Below are 24,304 nucleotides of genomic sequence, written 5' to 3'. Positions count from 1 at the left end.
GATGTTTCCACCCCCATGCTTCACAGTAGGTATGGTGTTCTTTGGATGCAACTCAGCATTCTTTGTCCTCCAAACACGACGAGTTGAGTTTTTACCAAAAAGTTATATTTTGGTTTCATCTGACCATATGACATTCTCCCAATCCTCTTCTGGATCATCCAAATGCACTCTAGCAAACTTCAGACGGGCCTGGACATGTACTGGCTTAAGCAGGGGGACACGTCTGGCACTGCAGGATTTGAGTCCCTGGCGGCGTAGTGTGTTACTGATGGTAGGCTTTGTTACTTTGGTCGCAGCTCTCTGCAGGTCATTCCCTAGGTCCCCCTGTGTTGTTCTGGGATTTTTGCTCACCGTTCTTGTGATCATTTTGACCCCACGGGGTGAGATCTTGCGTGGAGCCCCAGATCGAGGGAGATTATCAGTGGTCTTGTATGTCTTCCATTTCCTAATAATTGCTCCCACAGTTGATTTCTTCAAACCAAGCTGCTTACCTATTGCAGATTCAGTCTTCCCAGCCTGGTGCAGGTCTACAATTTTGTTTCTGGTGTCCTTTGACAGCTCTTTGGTCTTGGCCATAGTGGAGTTTGGAGTGTGACTGTTTGAGGTTGTGGACAGGTGTCTTTTATACTGATAACAAGTTCAAACAGGTGCCATTAATACAGGTAACGAGTGGAGGACAGAGGAGCCTCTTAAAGAAGAAGTTACAGGCCTGTGAGAGCCAGAAATCTTGCTTGTTTGTAGGTGACCAAATACTTATTTTCCACCATCATTTGCAAATAAATTCATTAAAAATCCTACAATGTGATTTTCTGGAATTTTTTTTCTCATTTTGTCTCTCATAGTTGACGTGTACGTATGATGACAATTACAGGCCTCTCTCATCTTTTTAAGTGGGAGAACATGCACAATTGGTGGCTGACTAAATACTTATTTTCCCCACTGTAGCTGTAGGTCTACTTTAGCCTTACCAGCAGATGGTGCCATGGTCTCTCCAACAGGCAAACTTCACTGACATTCATAATGACTCACTCCAACGGTGAAGACGTAAATCAAAAGGTGATATTTATCTGTCAAAGCGTTGTCAAAATAAACTGCAACATAATTTAATCGTTTTTCAGTGTTTTATGGCCACGTTTGGATGCATAACATTAACAAAAAGAGGGGCCATTTTTATTATGTGCTTTCGAACAATCCATTAAAAACAGAGAGTCTGCAAGACGCTGCTGTAGGCCTACTCCATCCAAGTCATACAAAATTGGTGGGCTGTAATAGTCAACTATCATGCTGCGTTGTCATCTGTGGTTGTCATCCAGACAGGGAGTGGTTAAATGCCAGCTTGCTCTGTTTGTAGCTGAGCGAGGCCTTGCTTGTGTCATATAGGGGAGTTGCCCGGCCCAGACCAGACGTACCAACACACCCTGCCAAGCAACACGGTCCTGCCGAATTAAACCCTCTCCTGTCCCGCAGCACCAAAATACCCGCCGAGGCCTAGAAAACGTCTAAATCAGACAGCATAAGGTAAGAAATGCAATTATGTTAGACATTGTGGACCGCCCCTCTGGTGCCTTTGTTACAATGACCCATCAAATCAATGCAGCAATGTAGAAGCCGTTTAAAGCTCTGATTTAACCAGAACCGGACCGTTATATTCTTTCGATGATCATTATAGGCTACGAGATATATTCTGAAAACGAAATTTGCAATCAGTACTATACTACTGCCGATGTTTCGCTGGTTGGACACTATTTGCAGCAACTTTAAGTGAGGGTGATCGAGTATTTTTTCCCCCTTCTGTTTATGGGTCCTATATTTCGTCAATGTTAATTTGTTCTGCGTAATTGGAGTAAAACAACCATCGTTATGAATGACCAAATGTTAACAGAGACACAATGACTTAAATTGAGCTATGTCAAATCATGATATCTGAGGATGCCATATATGGACAGAGACTGAACAACGTGGATTCAACCATAGGAAAAGCAATGACATTTGCCAATCAAAACAGAACAAAAAGAAAAGAACGTAAAACTGAGGTCGCTTTACATTTCCATGCACAATACATTTGATAACACCATTATTATATTAAGTATGCTATACTTTCATGCTGCCCTTATAGTGTAAACTATAGTTTATGAAGCTGTAACAATGTTTTAATAAGATTGTTTACATTTGTATAGACCTTTTTATATGCACAAATTCTAGAAAGATTTTCTTCTTACATTATTTCTGGTCACTTTTCATTTTGGAATATCAAAATATTCCTGTGTTAATGTATATTGTTTGAAAGGGTGAGAAAGGGTGTGTCAATCAAATGCCAAACATTGCTCATTTGTTTAGGCCTACTGGGCATATCCCATCAACAGCTGGGCATTCTCCTGTCTTTAAATGGACTTCGTAGTCACCATAGGAACACTCACAACTCCAAAAACTGGCTTTGCATGATGAATAACCAATATAAGAGGAAGTTGGTTTCCCACTCAACACTGTGTGCGTGTGTGAGTGTGAGACATAGCACTCTGGCATAGCACTCTGGCATTCAGTCAGCAGGGGAAGTGTTGTGTCTAAATCTTACACACACAGCTGTGAGATGGCCCAGACCAGGGCCAGCTGTCTGACACCACAGATTACAGCACACCTAATCCCCATGTGCCTCACTTTATCACACTTTATATACTGTTAGCTGAAACAATAACCAATCAGTGTGTGTTTATCTGTGTGTGTGTGTGTATGTGTGTCGATACTTTAATACGAGAGAGAGAGAGAGCAGTATGTAGTATGTGTAGCATGAATGTGTGTGTGTGTGTGTGTGTGTGTGTGTGTGTGTGTGGATGAGTGTAAATCTGTGTGTGTGTGCATGCATGTGATCTAAGGTGCGGAGTGTCATTTGTCTTTGACTTTGGACCCTTTCGGATACAGTACCGCCCACACACAACTTTAATGTCTGACCCGATAACCAGACGTATGTATTTACACTGCCATAAAGTGCAGTCTCTGATGCTCTTCCTCTCCAGGTGATGTTATACTATGTGTAAACACTGGGCCGAGTTACAGGGGACTGTTGTATGTAGAGGCAGTGAAGGGGTTAAAGGAGATAGCCATTCAGTCTATCTGAGGAGGCCTGTAGAGTTGAGAGCAGGAAGCTGATACACACTCAGCTGAGGGAGAGGCCTGAGTGGAGAAAATGAGTCACCCCTGAATCCCCCACTAAGTGCTGAGGAATCTCTCTTGCAAACAGAACTTTAGATTATCAATGCATTATGCATTGATTGGATTTCCAGACGTAACACTTGAACTCTAAGATCTGATCGATGAGCAAAAATGAGGGAACAGCCAAGCAGTAAAGTTCTAAAACATCCTCTCTTCTCATTTGTTTAATGTAATCAGTCACACGATTGGTTTATAGAAACAGCTCTCAGTGCAATGCAGTGGATCAAATCCAGCATCCCTCCTTCCCAGTTTGAAGGCTTTGCAGCAGCCAACCCAGTAGACATTCCAAGCTTTTCTCCAGTTCATCTGATACTGAGGAAAGTGCTGGTTCACGGGGGAGGGGTGCACCGTGCAGGCCAGCAGCAAGTCTCCGGGGGTGAGAATCCTGGAATGACTGACTCACTTTTACCTGGTTGTGAAGAAGAGGGAGGGGTTATGACTTGCTGAGGTCCTGAGGTTTTGCATGGGGTAACTTAGTCTGTTTTCCCCATGTGCCAATGAGACTGGGACCAGTAGTCAGGTGACCTGTTCTATTTATGCTCCCGATTGTGGTCTACTAAACTACCCCCTCTGGGTCACTAGCCAGAACACAGAGCAGATTATCCTAAGAGAAGTGACTGAGTGTAGCTTGTGTTGAAACATAACATGCATATAGTAACTTCTGCTAGTATAGCCTAGCTAGCACTGGCGTAGTTACTTCAATTGTTTAAGCATATGTTGCACAACAGTGATTCAAATACTTTTTCAGAATATTGACAATCTTAAGGGGGTTAGCCATCAGTGACGGAGTTGACAAGCCACTGACGGAGTTGATAACATACTCAAAACAGAAATACGCTACGTGCTTCAGCACTCTGCGGTCCCGTTCTGTGAGCTTGTGTGGCCTACCACTTTGCGGCTGAGCCGTTGTTGCTCCTAGACGTTTCCACTTCACAATAACAGCACTTACAGTTGACCGGGGCAGCTCTAGCAGGGCAGAAATTTGACGAACTGACTTGTTGGAAAAGTGGCACGTTGTATGACGGTGCCACGTTGAAAATCACTGAGCTCTTCAGTAAGGCCATTCTATTGCCAATGTTTTTCTACGGAGATTGCATGGCTGTGTGCTCGATTTTTATACCCCTGTCAGCAACGGGTGTGGCTGAAATAGCTGAATCCACTCATTTGAAGTGGTGTCCATATACTTTTGTGTATTCTTGCTTCTAAAAATAAAAGTTCAATATAAACATTTGTGCAGTGTCTTCGGAAAGTATTCAGACCCCTTGACGTTTTCCACATTTTGTTAGGTTACAGCCTTATTCTAAAATGTATTACATTGTTTTTTTCCTTAATCAATCTACACACAATACCCCATAATAACAAAGCAAAAACAGGTTTTTAGAAATGTTTGCTAATTTATTACAAATAAAAAACGTTATCACATTTACATAAGTATTCAGACCCTTTACTCAGTACTTTCTTGAAGCACCTTTGGCAGCGATTACAGCCTCAAGTCTTCTTGGGTATGATGCTACAAGCTTGGCACACCTGTATTTGTGGAGTTTCTCCCATTCTTCTCTGCAGATCCTCTCAAGCTCTGTCAGGTTGGATGGATGGGAGCGTTTTGGACAGCTATTTTCAGGACTCTCCAGAGATGTTCGATCGGGTTCAAGTCCAGGCTCTGGCTGGGCCACAATGACGTTCAGAGACTTGTCCCGAAGCCACTCCTACGATGTCTTGGCTGTGTGCTTAGGGTCGTTGTCCTGTTGGAAGGTGAACCTTCGCCCCAGTCTGAGGTCCTGAGTGCTCTGGAGCAGGTTTTCATCAAGGATCTCTCTGTACTTTGCTCCATTCATCTTTCCCTCGATCCTGACTAGTCTCCCAGTCCCTGCTGCTGAAAAACATCCCCACAGCATGATGCTGCCACCACCATGCTTCACTGTAGGGATGGTGCCAGGTTTCCTCCAGACGTGACGCTTGGCATTCAGGCCAAAGAGTTCAATCTTGGTTTCATCAGACCAGAGAATCTTGTTTCTCATGGTCCGAGATTCTTTAGGTGCTTTTTGGCAAACTCCAAGCGGACTGTCGTGCCTTTTACTGAGGAGTGGCTTCCGTCTGGCCACTCTACCATAAAGGCCTGATTGGTGGAGTGCTGCAGAGATGGTTGTCCTTCTGGAAGGTTCTCTCATCTCCACAGAGGAACTCTAGAGCTCTGTTAGAGTGACCATCGGGTTCTTGGTCACCTCCCTGACCAAGGCCCTTCTCCCCGATTGCTCAGTTTGGCCGGGTGGCCAGCTCTATGAAGATTCTTGGTGGTTCCAAACTTCTGCCATTGAAGAATGATGGAGGTCACTGTGTTATTGGGGACCTTCAATGCTGCAGAAATGTTTTGGTACCCGTCCCCAGATCTGTACCTTGAAACAATCCTGCCTCGGAGCTCTACGGACAATTCCTTCGAACTCATGGCTTGGTTTTTGCTCTGACATGCACTGTCAACTGTGGAACCTTGTATAGACGGGTGTGTGCCTTTCCAAATCATGTCCAATCAATTGAATTTACCACAGGTGGACTCCAATCAAGTTATAGAATCATCTCAAGGATGATCAATGAAAACAGGATGCACCTGAGCTCAATTTTGAGTCTAATAGGAAAGGTGCTGAATACCTGTTTTCGCTTCGTCATTATGGGGTATTGTGAGTAGATTGCTGAGGAAATGTTTTTATTTAATCCATTTTAAAATAAGGCTGTAACGTAACAAAGTATGGAAAAGGTAAATACTTTCTGAAGGCACTGTAAGTATGGAAAATGATTAATTTTTTAATCCCCAATAAAAACAACCATTTTATCAGATCTTTCAGCACTTTAACAGAGTTCACGTTAGAAAAAAATCTGATGGAGTTGATGTTTTACGGAGTTGACAAATTTCATTTTTCTTCTTCATTCAAGTGGTATGCAGAGTAGCAATTTTGTTTTTCTTCAGTTGCTTTATGACTCTTAAACCGAATTATCTATCAGGCAGATGGAGTTGACAGTTTATGGTTGTGACCATGGTGATTTCAATATTGTTTGTTTAAATCTATCAAAAGTAGAGACATTTTACAGACCTTGAGTGGTCTTGTTGCACTACATGTACAGTAATGAGGACATGAATAAGGGGTCCTTATGGTATAGTTGACCCTGCTCATTCCTGATTAATTTAGGATTTTAGACCAAATCTCCAGACACATCTTTTAAGAATCACAGTCTTTAGAGAAATATTGTTTAAAGCCACTATTGCAAGAAACTACATAACATACTTTTTCAGTTAGTATCCATTATTGCCAGTTTTTTTAAATAATTTTAAACACTTTTTTGGGGAGTTTGAAATGGGGATCCTTTGCTCCGGACAAGGGCATTTCCAGGCATAGAGCTGACATGGAAATGTATAAAATTGAAAGTATTTAGAAAATTCCAAAAACAAATATTTTCCTTATAAAATTCCCCTAAATGTAAATGTTAAGCTCAAATAATGCAACAAAATCAATTTTTTAAACTATAAAAATAAAGTTTCCCAGCCGGACTAGGATTGCCCCGATTTTCAAGAATCCCTAAACTAATTTCCTGCTATTCTACACATTTTGCCATGAGGAATTTCATGCAATGCAAACAGATGAAGGCATGGAAACACAGTGAGCTCCAGGTGTTGTTCTCTCTATCTGGAGACATGGTAATGTTCGTGGTGTTGGACAGAGTTTCAGGTAACAGCTGAGTTGGGCTGATCTGTCAATATAGATCACTGTGAGCTTGCAGTAAATCTGACTTTATGATCTGGTGTTTATGAAATGGTTATATATTAAACTGAAACAGGAATATACAGTGAGGGAAAAAAGTATTTGATCCCCTGCCGATTTTGTACGTTTGCCCACTGACAAAGACATGATCAGTCTATAATTTTAATGGTAGGTTTATTTGAACAGTGAGAGACAGAATAACAACAACAAAATCCAGAAAAACGCATGTCAAAAATGTTATAAATTGATTTGCATTTTAATGAGGGAAATAACTATTTGACCTCTCTGCAAAACATTACTTAGTACTTGGTGGCAAAACCCTTGTTGGCAATCACAGAGGTCAGACGTTTCTTGTAGTTGTCCACCAGGTTTGCACACATCTCAGGAGGGATTTTGTCCTACTCCTCTTTGCAGATCTTCTCCAAGTCATTAACGTTTCAAGCCTGACGTTTGGCAACTCAAACTTTCAGCTCCCTCCACATATTTTCTATGGGATTAAGGTCTGGAGACTGGCTAGGCCACTCCAGGACCTTAATGTGCTTCTTCTTGAGCCACTCCTTTGTTGCCTTGGCCATGTGTTTTGGGTCATTGTCATGCTGGAATACCCATCCACGACCCATTTTCAATGCCCTGGCTGAGGGAAGGAGGTTCTCACCCAAGATTTGACGGTACATGGCCCCGTCCATCGTCCCTTTGATGCGGTGAAGTTGTCCTGTCCCCTTAGCAGAAAAACACCCCCAAAGCATAATGTTTCCACCTCCATGTTTGACAGTGGTGTCACGCCCTGACTCAGGGTGTGTATATTCTTTGTTGTGTATGTTCTATGTTGTACGATCTAGTATGTATGGTTCTATGTTGGCCGGTGTGGTTCCCAATCAGAGGCAGCTGTCGTTCGTTGTCTCTGATTGGGGTCAATACTTAGGCAGCCTATTGGCACTAGTGGGTTGTGGGATCTTGTTCCGTGTAAGGTATGTTGTGTGTGCTACCTTGGACTTCACGTTTCATTTCGTTTATTGTTTTGTTGAGTGTTTATTAAGTTAAAATAAACATGTATGCATCTCACGCTGCGCCTTGGTCCGTCCCGTCCTTCAACGAACGTGACAGAAGATCCCAACAGACCTGGACCAAGCAGTGTGCCGAGGAGGAGCAGAGAGGATGGACTTGGCAGGAGATAAGAGAGGATCTGACAAGAAAGATGGAGGCCCTGAAAAGGATCAGGGTGGAGAGGCAACCCCAATAAAAAAAATTTGGGGGGCACACGGTGTGGACGACGAGGCAGCAGGTGGCCGCGACAGGGCGGATCTGCTGGTTAGGAGAGGAGGCCACCATATTACGGGGGCTATTGGTTCAGAGGGAGCAGGAGGTATTTGGTCAGAGGGAGGCGCTACAGGAGGCTAGAAGGGAGAAGGAAGGTGTAGAGGCACGGCGAGAGGAGCTGGTTAGGCAGCAGAAGGAGCGGGGGTTAATAAAGGAACCCAGTCCTGCTCCTCGCACCAAGAAAGTGGTGCGTGTCGCCAGTCCGGTCCGGCCCGTTCCTGCTCCCCGCACCAAGCCAAGTGGTGCGTGTTCCCAGTACGGCCCGGCCCGTTCCTGCTCCCCGCACCAAGCCTGTGGTGCGCGTCGCCAGCCCGGCCGTCCTGTTCCTGCTCTTCGCACCAAGCCAGTGGTGCATGTTCCTAGTCCGGTCCGGCCCGTGCCTGCTCCTCGCACCAGACCAGTGGTGCGTTTGTCCAGTCCGGCACGGCCCGTGCCCATTCCACCGGTGCCTGGTCCGGCACCGGTCAGCTGCTCCACTCCGGAGCCAGAGCAGTCCGCTCCACCGGTGCCTGATCCAGTTCCGGTCAGCCGTTCCACTCCGGAGCCAGAGCAGTCCGCTCCACCGGTGCCTGATCCAGCTCCAGTCAGCAGCTCCACTCCGGAGCCAGAGCAGTCCGCTCCACCGGTGCCCAGTCCAGCTCCGGTCAGCGGCTCCAGTCCAGACCATGACGTCAGCCCCTCTCCAGGTTCAGGGTCTCCCACACCAGGGTCCAGACAGGGCCTGGCGTATCGTGGGAGGAAGGAGAGGGGAAGTAGCGCGCTGAGGTCCAAACCAGACCAGGGGCGCAACAGAGAGGCGGACAGTGAGAGGTTGTCACGCCCCAAGCCGGATCCACCTCCGAGGCAGAATGCCCGGCCCCTACCCTGTTATGTTTATGTTGTGCGGTCGGAGTCCGCACCTTTGGGGGGTACTGTCACGCCCTGACTCAAGGGACTCTTATATGTTGAGTCAGGGTGTGTATATTCTTTGTTGTGTATGTTCTATGTTGTACGATCTAGTATGTATGGTTCTATGTTGGCCGGTGTGGTTCCCAATCAGAGGCAGCTGTCGTTCGTTGTCTCTGATTGGGGACCATACTTAGGCAGCCTATTGGCACTAGTGGGTTGTGGGATCTTGTTCTGTGTAAGGTATGTTGTGTGTGCTACCTTGGACTTCACGTTTCGTTTCGTTTATTGTTTTGTCGAGTGTTTATTAAGTTAAAATAAACATGTATGCATCTCACGCTGCGCCTTGGTCCGTCTCGTCCTTCAACGAACGTGACAGGTGGGGATGGTGTTCTTGGGGTCATAGGTAGCATTCCTCCTCCTCCAAACACGGCGAGTTGAGTTGAGCTTGCGGGCGCTGCAGGACCTTGCGGGCGCTGCAGGATTTCAGTCCTTCACGGCGTAGTGTGTTACCAATTGTTTTCTTGGTGACTATGGTCCCAGCTGCCTTGAGATCATTGACAAGATCCTCCCTTGTAGTTCTGGGATGATTCCTCACCGTTCTCATGATCATTGCAACTCCATGAGGTGAGATCTTGCATGGAGCCCCAGGCCGTGGGAGATTGACAGTTCTTTTGTGTTTCTTCCATTTGCGAATAATCGCACCAACTGTTGTCACCTTCTCACCAAGCTGCTTGGCGATGGTCTTGTAGCCCATTCCAGCCTTGTGTAGGTCTACAATCTTGTCCCTGACATCCTTGGAGAGCTCTTTGGTCTAGGCCATGGTGGAGAGTTTGGAATCTGATTTAATTGATTGCTTCTGTGGACAGGTCTTTTATACAGGTAACAAACTGAGAGTAGGAGCACTTCCTTTAAGAGTGTGCTCCTAATCTCAGCTCGTTACCTGTATAAAAGACACCTGGGAGCCAGAAATCTTTCTGATTGAGAGGGGGTCAAATACTTATTTCCCTCATTTAAAATGAAAATCAATTTATAAAATTTTTGACATGCTTTTTTCTGTCAGTGGGCAAACGTACAAAATCAGGAGGGGATCAAATACTTTTTTCCCACACTGTATATGTTGTTTATGATCCAGGGTTTGTTCTCCACAGTGGAACATGTGTAAAAGGACAGATACCCGTGTGAACGAAAACAACATCAATATAAAACTTTTAGATGATCATGATGGCTAAGAGACTTACTACCATGTCTTCATGTCAGAAAAGAGATCCTAAAAATAATGTGTGGCTGTTTGTGAAATGAGTCAAAGGTTTAAAAAAGGAGAGGAGACCGAGGAAAAAATAACCCCAGATTCTTCGGGTCAGGGTTGCATGAATTCTGAACCAACTACTTCTCTCTCCCAAACAAGGTCACGAGCAGATTCTTTCCATGGTTGTGGCCAGTGGGCTGTCAAGAAGAATGGCAAGGCCTGCTCTGATGCTGACGGTTAGTCATACAAACGGAGAAGGAGCCTGCTCAAACCGCAGTCTTTTTCGAAATAAATGAGTTGGAGTCTAGAGTCCAAAGGCACACAGATGGGCCGCGGTGCAGAAAATGCTGTGTTTACTCTCTAGAACACGGGCTTATTTAGGTACACAGAACAGCCTGTTTAAGCTGTCTGGAACATTACATGTGGATCTAATTGATTCAGGGTGTGTTATGCTGTGTGGATGTGGGCCTACAGTAATAGTCTTTTTTTTTTTTTTTAACTGTTGTTGTGTTTTGGAAAATTGATAAAGTCACTGCTTATCTTGATTAGTCACTGCTTACGAAGCTGAAAAAAATATAGATGTCTGACACTTCCCTCTCAGTGGGCAACACCTTACGGGTCTGGGTGCTGTGGAAACAGTGTGTGGCAGGGCTACTGTACAGGAACCAACTGAGGCATGATTGCCTGGCAGCTAGACAACTGGCAGAACATTTGGAAATGCTTTTCTGTGGTCACTAAAGTGACCTGCAAAGAGGATAGGAGGAAGGAGTTGTCTACGACTCGAGTTAGACATTAACAGTTCTTAAAAATCTAATGCCAAAATGACCTCAAGTAGAGTAGGTGGTAATCTCACTGAGCGTAGGCACCCACTTATGTTGTCCTGTGGTGACACCGCTGCTGGGGCTGTCTGTTCCAAACTGAGTCACAGCACTTCCTGTTCAGAGAGCGAAGGAAACACCCAGAGCACAGGGCACCAATGAGTCACTACACCAACTGGACATTAATAACTCACTACTTGAAACTTTATATCCATGGCAACATCTCTGAGTAAAGGGAGTGGCTCCCCTCTGCAAACCATGCCCACAAATACTAAAGATCGACTTTTATTGTCTTCACAGAATTACCTATTTCTCTTAGCAGTAACTGTCTTATCCTAACTATAAATGGTTAACAACGATCTTCTATATATCATCCATACCTTCTAACCCAGTGTGTGTGATTTCTCCATGCAGGCAGCATGGTGTACCATCCTGAGTTTGAGAAGGCTGGCCAGCAGTCGGGCCTGCAGGTGTGGAGGATTGAGAAGTTTGACCTGGTGGCCGTGCCAGAGAACCTGTATGGAAGCTTCTACACAGGAGACGCCTACCTCGTCCTCAACACCATCAAGCAGCGCTCTGGGAACCTGCAGTATGACCTGCACTTCTGGCTGGGTGAGGACAGAACCAGGAGCATGATGGGTTGCATAACAAAGCCTGGTGGATATGATTTGAGGTCATAGAAATATAATTACTAGAACGGGCATCTTCCTTGAAGTCAATGTACTGTGATCGGTGGCCATATTGAATGTAATTCTATCTCTATGATTGATGTACACCAGCAGAGTTCTGAGTCAGGCCCATTTCATTGTATTGATCATGCCTGCTGTTAGGTTGCCTGTTAGATAGAACCTTAGCATAATGTAATGGGAAATGTACTAAGTGAGTGATGCCCAAGCTAGCTTCATTCATTGTACCGGTATGTATCAATTGGGTTTTGCTTAGGGAAATAGTAATCCGTGACATCTGTGAAATCTAGCAGACTAAGCAGCCATTGTGGGTTGGGCCTCCATTGACAGACAAGAGAGCAAAATGTTGCAATTCAGTGTGTAACATCCGTGGTTTCTCTGCTCCAGGTGATTTCTGCACCCAGGATGAGAGTGGAGCAGCAGCCATCTTCACAGTCCAGATGGATGACTATCTGGGGGGTAAACCCATCCAGTACCGCGAGGTCCAGGGACATGAGTCCAAAGTATTCCTGGGTTACTTCAAGGCTGGACTGAAGTACTTGGTGAGATATTATTTGAGATTTTCTTTTTGCATTATTGCTACAATCCTGCCAATGACACATGATATTGCATTCATACCTCAGGCGGGGGTATTGTTATATACCTGAATGGTTTTGGAGTAACCAACCTAATCAACCTTTTTAATGGGAATAAAGTATAAAGTATTCCTCCATACAATTCCTAGAAATTGGAATTGTATGGAGGAAATGTGCCCTAGAAATGTGAATGACTGCATAATACCTGTGCCGTATCTTTTGTCACTGTTTTAGAAAGGAGGTGTGGCATCCGGGTTCAAACATGTGGTCACCAACGAGGTGGTTATGCAGCGGGTGCTGCAGGTCAAAGGTCGGCGTGTTGTCAGGGCAACGGAGGTGCCTGTCAGCTGGGACAGCTTCAACCAGGGAGACTGCTTCATCCTGGACTTGGGAAGCGTGAGTTACCATCAGCCTGAGGGAGACATGGCGTCATCAAACATTGGTGTCACATTTAAATTATAAAACGGAGAAGCATATGCACATTGTAGGTTTCACATCTTGCTTACAATAAAATATAAACATTTAATAGAGAGATTGCAAGAATTTTAAGGATATTTGTACAAACTAATTCCATGTCGATGCTGACCACATGATAATAATGATAATGATAATGATAATGATGATAATAATAATGATAAATGGGATTTTATGCGCCTTTAAAAAAAAAACAAGGACACTGTACAGCAAAGGGTATAAAACAAAACAAGAATAAGAAAATGAAATTAATAAAAGCTCCTTAGCTTATTCCTGTCTTTTGTGTTGTGTGTCCCTCCTCTCACAGGATATCTACCAGTGGTGTGGTTCCCAGAGCAACCGCTTTGAGAAGCTGAAGGCCACCCAGGTTGCCAAGGGTATCCGTGACAACGAGCGCAGTGGGCGAGCCCGCGTTTACGTGTGTGACGAGGGGGCAGAGAGAGACAAGATGATAGAGGTGAGATCATAAACAATTAAAGAACAGGAGAGTCTTCTTACTCTCTTTATCTCTCTCTGTGTCTGTGATTGGTTGATGTCTATTATGGTGTATAATGGACATTTTAATGAACTCCAGCTGTGGTAAAAGTATTGTTTTATTTTCTGAAGTACTTCTAAAAGGGATCTTCTCTGTGCGTCTTCAGGTTCTGGGAGATAAACCAGACCTGCCTGAAGGATCCTCTGATGACATCAAAGCAGATGCCTCAAACAGGAAGATGGCCAAACTGTACAAGGTGGGAGAACAGTGAACAAACCACTGAAACGAACATCCAACTGGTCTAGTTGCATTATGAGGACTTTTCACATACACCTGTGCCTAACGAGAAAAACACGTCTCTGATCTCTCCTCTACAACTCTTCCTCTGTCTCTCCTCCTCTCCCCCAGGTGTCCAATGGCAGTGGAGACATGGCCATGTCCATGGTGGCAGCAGAGAACCCATTCTCCCAGAGTGCACTGGAGTCCAGCGACTGCTTCATCCTGGATCACGGCTCTGATGGCAAGATCTTCGTCTGGAAAGGTCAGCAGGGGTCACCCAATATCAAAGAAATGTTTATGATCAGCTGATTTTTCACAGTTAGAAATACCATCAATTCAGCAAGTCAATGAAAGCACAGTAGCTAGACTTGTTTTGGCATGGTATGGCTGCTTTCATGTCCATTTGGTAACACTTAAGGTATAGCATTACAGACCACATTTAGAGAATGAGACATTGAACAGTGTCACACAGAGATTATATGATGGAACTGGAAGAGGTTTATTCTTTCCAAAGATAATGGTCCTCAGTTATATACCATGGTGATAGTTATACGTAAATGTTGATTTTCAGTCTTTAGAGTTCTAAGTGGTTGAATTAATGAAACCTATTTTTTGAATTTTTCTTCCCTCTCCCACGTACTCTCACCCAGGCAAAGAAGCCAACCTGGAGGAGCGTAAGGCAGCCATGAAAGCAGCAGATGAGTTCATCAAGAAGATGGGGTACCCCAAACACACCCAGGTGCAGATCCTGCCGGAGATGGGAGAGACGCCTCTCTTCAAGCAGTTCTTCAAGAACTGGCGTGACAAGGACCAGACAGAGGGCCTGGGTGTGGCCTACGTCTCCAACAGCATCGCCAAGATAGTGAAGGTGTCCTTTGATGCCGCCACGCTCCACGACTCCCCTGCCATGGCTGCCCAGCACGGCATGGTGGACGGCGGCAACGGAGAGAAGCAGGTAGGTGGACGAGATGAGGAGCCGGAGCATGTGTACACATTGTACGGCAAGCCTTCCCATTCATCTTTCTTAGAGTAACTATCAGGATGAGTATTGCTATGAGTAACTATCAACTTTATAAAGAAGGGCTATTATACAGTAATAGCATTCTATGAGGTACTGTGAGGCAGTCATGTTTGGGTTTCAGCCCAATGCAGTCAAAACAGGAAGGATATTAAAGTAGTAAATCTCTGATGAACAGATAGCAACCAAATGAGAGGGACATGATTCTGCATTATTCAAGCTGTATTTACATATACAGCTTTGTTTCAGTAGCCTGCCACAACTAGGGGTTACATCATGTGTATGTGTATGGACAGATCTGGCGTATTGAGGGATCAGACAAGGTGGAAGTGGACCCCTCCACACATGGACAATTCTACGGGGGAGACAGTTACATCATCCTCTACAACTACCACCATGGAGGACGCCAAGGACATATTATCTACATGTGGTAAGAGAGACATTAAAATAGAATTAAAATGATGGAAAATAAACAGTAGAAACTATCAGTAGAGATATTTTGCCTGCTAACTGGAGTCTCTCTCAGGCAGGGAAGTGATTCTTCCCATGACGAAATTGGTGCTTCAGCCATCTTGGGTGCCCAGTTGGACGATGAGCTTGGTGGTGGGCCTGTGCAGGTAATGAATGAGTGGGTGTGTGTGTGGAAGAAGTGGCTTTCTTTTCCCATCGCATATTCCTTTTTTCTATACTTTCCTCTTGGCCTCATCTATATTGAGCCCAGTAACCTCCTTCCTTACCAGTGTGTCTGCTCATTCTCCCTCTTCCTCCACCATTGCTTCCTGTCATTTCCTGCCTCTTTGTTTTTTCCAGGTTTCTGGGGCTCCTATTACCACCCAGGTACTCCCCTGTCAGGGCTGCATGACTCAGTACATAGACCAGGCATGGGGGGCTTAGAATCTCTGTATTTAACTGATATGGCTCAATGTGTTTACAGAGAAATCAGCCGGTTGAAATCAACAGGGACCCCAAACAGGACATTCCAAAGCCATGTTTATGAGGGAGATCCCTTTGCCCTCCCTGATCCTGTTGCATTATCACTCTGACACATAGCTACTGATCCCAGACCAGCCTATTATCTGACCTGCTGTGGGGACGAAGAGCTCTCTTGCTTGTCCTTAAGAAATTTGCTCAACTCAAGCAAGGACCATTGCATAGGTTATCTAGAGGCCACCAGTGATTCTAGGTTGTCTTTTATACTGCAGTTCTTTATGATTTAGCTAGATCATGCCTTGGCTCTGTATAAGGTTCCAGGCTCTGGGAATGTCTGTGACCATCTCTTGCTGTGTATCTGTCTGTGTGTGTCTGTCTATGCCTGTCAGTGTCTCACCCTCCTGTCTATATACAGTGTGAAAATGTTTGCTGTGCACTGCGTAGTTATGTTATTGATGTGTTATAATGCATGACTAACAGTAATCCTACATTTGTGTAGAAGCCCACCAGGGTGGAAACTTCAGTCACAAACCTGTTTATATTCCAAGCAACTGTCCATGATGTCTAAACGCTGACGACACCTATCATACATTTGTAACGGTATGATACATAGTCGTGCAAAATAAACAGCATTTAGAGGAACTTAATGCATAGAAATGCATGAAAATAAGTCAGCACACTATAAACATGCAACCTTGCCTCACAAGTTTTCAGTACAGAGGTACTTTCACTCTGTGCAATATGCACCTAATTTCTCTCTAGCCCTCCGTCCAGCAGTCTCCAATTTTGGGAGGAAAACATCTGAAACGAGGCTTTGTGCATGCCCACGCAGGTCCCAACATTTCAGGAATGGTGTTGAGAGGAGAACAAACACACTCTTGAGTGACTAAACAGTGAGAAAGCCACACAGTCCGTCGGCCTGGGAGGGGGAGAGAAGTCCCCTTTGTGCTGGCGGATGATGAGGCAAACTGGCTGCATCCAGCAAACAGGATGTCCTGCTGTCAGACAGCTAGACAGACAGACAGACGCACCGCATCCTGGGAGATTAGGGTAGGGAGTGCCATGGAACACTTAACTCTGTCAGAGTTCTCCTACCCTGTTGTTGTTCAGAGCTCACTGCTGCCACCCTGTGGGATATTATTGTAGACACATGCAAGGCTGCATCGCAAATAAATCTAGATTTCCAAATAGATGTAATTCAATACAATTATATTCTTCCAAAGATCCACAGCTTTTTGATTTTCCCTGCATTTGGTCTCAGAATTTCTTATTGCACAGAATATAATTTTTGTGAAATTACAGCATGAATCACCATGATTAACAATGTGTCCAACTACATCACAACAGTATAGATGTTTGTTAACTAGTTTGCTCTGTGGTCCAGGTGAGGGTAGTCCAGGGCAAGGAGCCAGCTCACCTCATGAGCCTGTTCAGGGGACAGCCCATGGTGGTGTACAAGGGAGGTACGTCCAGAGACGGGGGTCAGTCCGCTCCCGCTGAAACACGACTCTTCCAGGTGCGCTCCAACTCTGCAGGGTGCACAAGAGCTGTGGAGGTGAGTAACATCGGGATAGGGCCCTGTTTTTCTGAAATGAGCTACTCAACTGCACTATATTTAAATACATGACACTTGTGGTCATTTTCCACCCACCATGTTTCATCCATCCACCTCTAGGTTGATGCTGTGTCCTCCAACCTGAACTCCAACGACGCCTTCCTCCTGGTGACTCCAGCAGCCTCCTTCATGTGGGTGGGCCAGGGGGCCAGTGACACTGAGAAAAATGGCACCCAGCAGCTCTGTGACATTCTGGGGGTGTCCTCCTCAGAACTGTCTGAGGGCGGAGAGACTGGTATGTACTGTACGTTGTGCCAATGGACATTGGCTTTTCTTTGCTCTGTGGCTGGCTGTGGCATGTCCTAACCAACTGCTTGTTGTGTGTCTCTGTGCAGATGACTTCTGGGAGGCTCTGGGAGGGAAGGCAGCGTACCGCACCTCCTCCAGACTGAGAAGCAAGGACAAGTTGGACGCCCATCCACCCAGGCTCTTTGCCTGCTCCAACAAGACCGGAAACTTCATTGTGAGTCCCATATTATTACCATCAGCCATTCGTGGTTAACCCTTTAACCCTGGTCTTTCTAATGTTCCTGGTTCCCTCCACCCAGATTGAGGAGGTACCTGGGGAGATGACCCAAGAGGATCTGGCTACCGATGATGTCATGATCATGGACACATGGGATCAGGTAGATACATTAGCATGTGGTATTTTCTAAGATGTGAATATGATTAAGTGTGGAGATGTACTAACAGTAACACAGTGGATAACAGATTCATTTTAATGTCACTTTAATAATGTTTACATACTGTTTTACCCACTTCATATGTATATACTGCATTCGGAAAGTATTCAGACCCCTTTACTTTTTCCACATTTTGTTACGTTACAGACTTATTCTAAAATGGATTTAATTGTTTTTTTCCCCTCATCAATCTACACACACTACCCCATAATGACAAAGCAAAAACGATTTTTTGAAATGTTTGCAATAAAAAAAACTGAAATATAACATTTACATTAGTATTTAGACCCTTTACTCAGTACTTCTTTGGAGCACCTTTGGCAGCGATTACAGCCTCAAGTCTTCTTGGGTGGGACGCTACAAGCTTGGCACACCTGTTTTTGGGGAGTTTCTCCCATTCTCTGCAGATCCTCTCAAGCTCTGTCAGGTTGGATGGGGAGTGTCGCTGCACAGCTATTTTCAGGTCTCTCCAGAGATGTTAGATCGGGTTCGTCCGGGCTCTGGCTGGGCCACTCAAGGACATTCAGAGACTTGTCCCGAAGCCACTCCTGCGTTTTCTTGGCTGTGTGCTTAGGGTCGTTGTCCTGTTGGAAGGTGAACCGTCACCCCAGTCTGAGGTCCTGAGCGCTCTGGAGCAGGTTTTCATCAAGGATCTCTCTGTACTTTGCTCCATTCATCTTTACCTCGATCCTGACTAGTCTCCCAGTCCCTGCCGCTGAAAAACGATCCACCACCATGCTTCACCGTAGGGATGGTGGATGGTTTCCTCCAGACGTGACGCTTGCCATTCAAGCCAAAGAGTTCTATCTTGGATTCATCAGACTAGATAATCTTGTTTCTCATGGTCTGAGAGTCTTTGAGGTGCCTTTTGGCAAACTCCAAGTGGGCTGTCATGTGCCTTTTACTGAGGAGTGGCTTCCGTCTGGCCACACTACCACAAAGGCCTGATTGGTGGAGTGCTGCAGATGGTTGTCCTTCTGGAGGGTTCTACCGTCTCCACAGAGGAACTCTAGAGCTCTATCAGAGTGACCATCGGGTTCTTGGTTACCTCCCTGACCAAGGCCCTTCTCCCCGATTGTTCAGTTTGGCCGGGCGGCCAGCTCTAGGAAGAGTCTTGGTGTTTCCAAACTTCTTCCATTGAAGAATGATGGAGGCCACTGTGTTCTTGGGGACCTTCAATGTTGCAGAAATGTTTTGGTACTCTTCCCCAGATCTGTGCCTCGACACAATCCTGTCTCGGCGCTTTACGGACACTTCCTTCGACCTCATGGCTTGGTTTTTACTCTGACATGCACTGTCAACTGTGGGACCTTATACAGTGAGGGGAAAAAGTATTTGATCCCCTGCTGATTGTGTATGTTTGCCCACTGACAAAGACATGATCAGTCTATAATTTTAATGGTAGGTTTATTTGAACAGTGAGAGACAGAATAACAACAACAAAATCCAGAAAAACGCATGTAAAAAATGTTATAAATTGATTTGCATTTTAATGAGGGAAATAAGTATTTGACCCCTCTGCAAAACATGACTTAGTACTTGGTGGCAAAACCCTTGTTGGCAATCACAGAGGTCAGACGTTTCTTGTAGTTGGCCACCAGGTTTGCACACATCTCAGGAGGGATTTTGTTCCACTCCTCTTTGCAGATCTTCTCCAAGTCATTAAGGTTTCAAGGCTGACGTTTGGCAACTCGAACCTTCAGCTCCCTCCACAGATTTTCTATGGGATTAAGGTCTGGAGACTGGCTAGGTCACTCCAGGACCTTAATGTGCTTCTTCTTGAGCCACTCCTTTGTTGCCTTGGCCGTGTGTTTTGGGTCATTGTCATGCTGGAATACCCATCCACGACCCATTTTCAATGCCCTGGCTGAGTGAAGGAGGTTCTCACCCAAGATTTGACGGTACATGGCCCTGTCCATCGTCCCTTTGATGCGGTGAAGTTGTCCTGTCCCCTTAGCAGAAAAACACCCCCAAAGCATAATGTTTCCACCTCCATGTTTGACGGTGGGGATGGTGTTCTTGGGGTCATAGGCAGCATTCCTCCTCCTCCAAACACGGCGAGTTGAGTTGATGCCAAAGAGCTCGATTTTGGTCTCATCTGACCACAACACTTTCCCCTAGTTCTCCTCTGAATCATTCAGATGTTAATTAGCAAACTTCAGACGGCCCTGTATATGTGCTTTCTTGAGCAGGGGGACCTTGCGGGCGCTGCAGGATTTCAGTCCTTCACGGCATAGTGTGTTACCAATTGTTTTCTTGGTGACTATGGTCCCAGCTGCCTTGAGATCATTGACAAGATCCTCCCGTGTAGTTCCGGGCTGATTCCTCACCGTTCTCATGATCATTGCAACTCCACGAGGTGAGATCTTGCATGGAGCCCCAGGCCGAGGGAGATTGACAGTTCTTTTGTGTTTCTTCCATTTGCGAATAATCGCACCAACTGTTGTCACCTTCTCACCAAGCTGCTTGACGATGGTCTTGTAGCCCATTCCAGCCTTGTGTAGGTCTACAATCTTGTCCCTGACATCCTTGGAGAGCACTTTGGTCTTGGCCATGGTGGAGAGTTTGGAATCTGATTGATTGATTGCTTCTGTGGACAGGTGTCTTTTATACAGGTAACAAACTGAGATTAGGAGCACTCCCTTTAAGAGAAATCTCTGAGGGGGTCAAATACTTATTTCCCTCATTAAAATGCAAATCAATTTATAATATGTTTTGACATGCGTTTTTCTGGATTTTTTTGTTGTTGTTATTCTGTCTCTCACTGTTCAAATAAAAATTATAGACTGATCATTTCTTTGTCAGTGGGCAAACGTACAAAATCAGCAGGGGATCAAATACTTTTTTCCCTCACTGTATAGACAGGTGTGTGCCTTTCCAAATCATGTCCAATCAATTGGATTTACCACAGGTGGACTCTAATCAAGTTGTAGAAACATCTCAAGGATGATCAATGGAAACAGGATGGACCTGAGCTCAATTTCGAGTCTTATAGCAAAGGGTCTAAATACTTATGTAAATAAGGTATCTCTAAAAACCTATTTTCGCTTTGTCATTATGGGGTATTGTGTGTAGAATACTGAGGATATATATATTTTTAAGCCATTTTAGAATAAGGCTGTAACGTAACAAAATGTGGGTAAAGTCAACGGGTCTGAATCATTTCCAAAGGCACTATGTATATACAGTTGAAGTCAGAAGTTTACATACACCTTAGCCAAATACATTTCAACTCAGTTTTTCACAATTCCTGACATTTACTCCTAGTAAAAAAAAATACATCACATTCCCAGTGGGTCAGAGGTTTACGTAGACTCAATTATTATTTGGTAGCATTGCCTTTAAATTGTTTAACTTGGGTCAAACGTTTCGGGTAGCCTTCCACAAGCTTCCCACAATAAGTTGGGTGAATTTTGGCCCATTCCTCCTGACAGAGCTGGTGTAACTGAGTCAGGTTTGTAGGCCTCCTTGCTCGCACACGCTTTTTCAGTTCTTCATCGAATTGAGGTCAGAGCTTTGTGATGGCCACTCCAATACCTTGACTTTGTTGTCCTTAAGCCATTTTGCCACAACTTTGGAAGTATGCTTGGGGTCATTGTCCATTTGGAAGACCCATTTGCGACCAAGCTTTAACTTCCTGACTGATGTCTTGAGATGTTACTTCAATATATATATAATTTTCCTTCCTCATGATGCCATCTATTTTGTGAAGTGCACCAGTCCCTCCTGCAGCAAAGCACCCCCACAGCATGATGCTGCCACCCCCATGCTTCACGGTTGGGATGGTGTTCTTCGGCTTGCAAGCTGCCCCCTTTTTCCTTCAAACATAACGATGGCCATTATTTACATTTTAGTCATTTAGCAGACGCTCTTATCCAGAGCGACTTACAGGAGCAATTAGGGTTAAGTGCCTTGCTTAAGGGCACATCGACAGATTTTTCACCTAGTCGGCTCGGGGATTAGAACCAGCGACCTTTCGGTTACTGGCACAACGCTCTTACCCACTAAGCTATTATGGCCAAACAGTTCTATTTTTGTTTGATCAGACCAGAGGACATTTCTCCAAAAAGTACGATCTTTGTCCCCATGTGCAGTTGCAAACCGTAGTCTGGCTTTTTTATGGCGGTTTTGGAGCAGTGGCTTCTTCCTTGCTGAGCGGCCTTTCAGGTTATGTCGATTATAGGACTCGTTTTACTGTGGATATAGATACTTTTGTAACTGTTTCCTCCAGCATCTTCAAGGTCCTTTGCTGTTGTTCTGGGATTGATTTGCACTTTTCGCAGCAAAGTACGTTCATCTCTAGGAGACAGAGCGCGTCTCCTTCCTGAGCGGTATGACAGCTGCGTGGTCCCATGGTATTTCTACTTGCGTACTATTGTTTGTACAGATGAACGTGGTACCTTCAGGAAATTGCTCCCAAGGATGAACAAGACTTGTGGAGGTCTACCATTTTTTTTCTGAGGTCTTGGCTGATTTCTTTTGATTTTCCCATGATGTCAAGCAAAGAGGCACTGAGTTTGAAGGTAGGCCTTGAAATACATCCACAGGTTCACCTCCAATTGACTCAAATGATGTCAATTCGCCTATCCGAAGCTTCTAAAGCCATGACATCATTTTCTGGAATTTTCCAAGCTGTTTAAAGGCACAGTCAACTTAGTATATGTAAACTTCTGACCCACTGGAATTGTGAATTTATAAGTGAAATAATCTGTCTGTAAACAATTGTTGGAAAGATTACTTGTGTCATGCACAAGGTAGATGTCCTAACTGACTTGCCTAAACTATAGTTTGTAACAAGACATTTGTGGAGTGGTTGAAAAACGAGTTTTAATGACTCCATCCTAAGTGTATGTAAACTTCCGACTTCAACTGTATGCATGTGTACATATATATATATATATATATATATAAATTCTTAATCCTTTTTTATTTTTTTATTTCTTTACTTTTCTTTGGATTTGTATGTGTTGTTAGGTATTGCTGTTGGAGCTAGGAACATAAGGATTTCGCTACACCCGCAATAACATCTGCAAAATATGTGTACACGACCAAATACATTTGATTTTAATTTCAGTACATAGTCTAATGTAGGTTGAATCACCTCTTTTAGGTGTTTGTCTGGATCGGGAATGAAGCACATGAAGAGGAGAAGAGTGAGGCGATGGCCTCCGGTAAGTGAATATGGAAAACTGCTGAATTTAACAAATTATTAATTCATTATCATGTAGACTGTTTTTCATAGAGAATGTACATGCCACCCTGCCTTTTGAGTGCATTAGTCATGTCATGACCAAAATAATTTGATTGAGAAGTTTACCACTGGGAAAACTGCTCTCTATAGAACCCTAATTTAATCCCCTCCTCCCCTAGCTGTGCGTTACATTGAGACAGACCCTGCCAACCGTGACCGCAGGACGCCCATCGTGAAGATCAAGCAAGGGTTTGAGCCGCCCACGTTCACCGGCTGGTTCCTGGGCTGGGACCACGAGTACTGGACCAGCGACCCCCTGGAGCGGGCCATGGCTGAGCTGGAGCTGTGAACCGTCACCTTTAACCCCTAACCCTGCCGCCTGGCTCTACCACACACACTGAGCAGCTCCAGTCATGAGACTTTCAATGGTTGAATCCTTTATGCCCTGCCAACCTCCTTACTTCTGACTGCCAGTGGGAATAGAACAGGCTTTCATACACCTGTTGAGCTGACACAGAGCACTAGTGCACTATTTTAATCTCTCCTGATAATAATACTTTATTAGCTTTTATACATATGCAAATGAGCATGTAAGTGACCAATAATTAGGGCTTTAATGGAACCGAAGGCTTAGATAAAGCAATCTGCATGGACATTTAAATATAGTTTGTGTGAGATATTTTATACATTTATTTCTACGATGCCAACAACAGTAGGCTGTTTCTCGCTATTCAGTATCTCACAAACATCCAAAACCTAGCATATTACACTGAACAAAAATATAAACGCAACATGTAAAGTGTTGGTCCCATGTTTCATGAACTGAAATAAAAGATCCCAGAAATTTTCCATACGCACAAAAAGCTGAGGAGTATTTCTGTCTGTAATAAAGCCCTTTTGTGGGGAAAAACTCATTCTGATTGGCTGGGCCTGGCTACCCCGTGGGTGGGCCTGGCTCCCAAGTTGGTGGGCCTATGCCCACCCATGGCTGCGTCCCTGCCCAGTCGTGTGAAATCCATAGATTAGGGCCTAATTAATTTATTTCAATTGACTGATTTCCTTATATGAACTGTAACTCAGTCAAATCTTTGAAATTGTTACGTGTACATTTTTGTTCAGTATACAATCCTCTGAACCAACAGAGGCAGGGAGG

The 24,304-nt window shown here is 44.6% G+C and overlaps 1 protein-coding gene across 2 annotated transcripts; it reads left to right on the top strand.

Moving 5' to 3' along the window:
• Positions 1–1,355: 1,355 nt before the first annotated feature.
• On the top strand, positions 1,356–23,973 carry LOC121541724 (gelsolin-like). 2 transcript variants are annotated; one of them, XM_041850979.2, is made up of 17 exons: positions 1,356–1,518; positions 11,640–11,837; positions 12,299–12,453; positions 12,721–12,882; positions 13,268–13,417; positions 13,602–13,691; positions 13,844–13,976; positions 14,365–14,669; positions 15,029–15,162; positions 15,259–15,349; positions 15,543–15,569; positions 17,047–17,217; positions 17,338–17,512; positions 17,613–17,740; positions 17,826–17,903; positions 23,071–23,131; positions 23,331–23,973. In XM_041850979.2, the coding sequence occupies exons 2-17, from the start codon at positions 11,645–11,647 to the stop codon at positions 23,498–23,500; spliced, it is 2,223 nt and encodes a 740-aa protein (XP_041706913.2). In that variant the 5' UTR covers positions 1,356–1,518; positions 11,640–11,644; the 3' UTR covers positions 23,501–23,973. The 2 variants fall into 2 exon arrangements, with proteins under 2 accessions (XP_041706913.2, XP_041706914.2); XM_041850980.2 differs by lacking the exon at positions 15,543–15,569.
• The last annotated feature ends 331 nt before the right edge of the window (positions 23,974–24,304 follow it).

Source organism: Coregonus clupeaformis, chromosome 27, assembly GCF_020615455.1.
Source record: "Coregonus clupeaformis isolate EN_2021a chromosome 27, ASM2061545v1, whole genome shotgun sequence".
NCBI lineage: Eukaryota > Metazoa > Chordata > Actinopteri > Salmoniformes > Salmonidae > Coregonus > Coregonus clupeaformis.
This window is presented reverse-complemented; position numbering and strand designations above follow the sequence as displayed.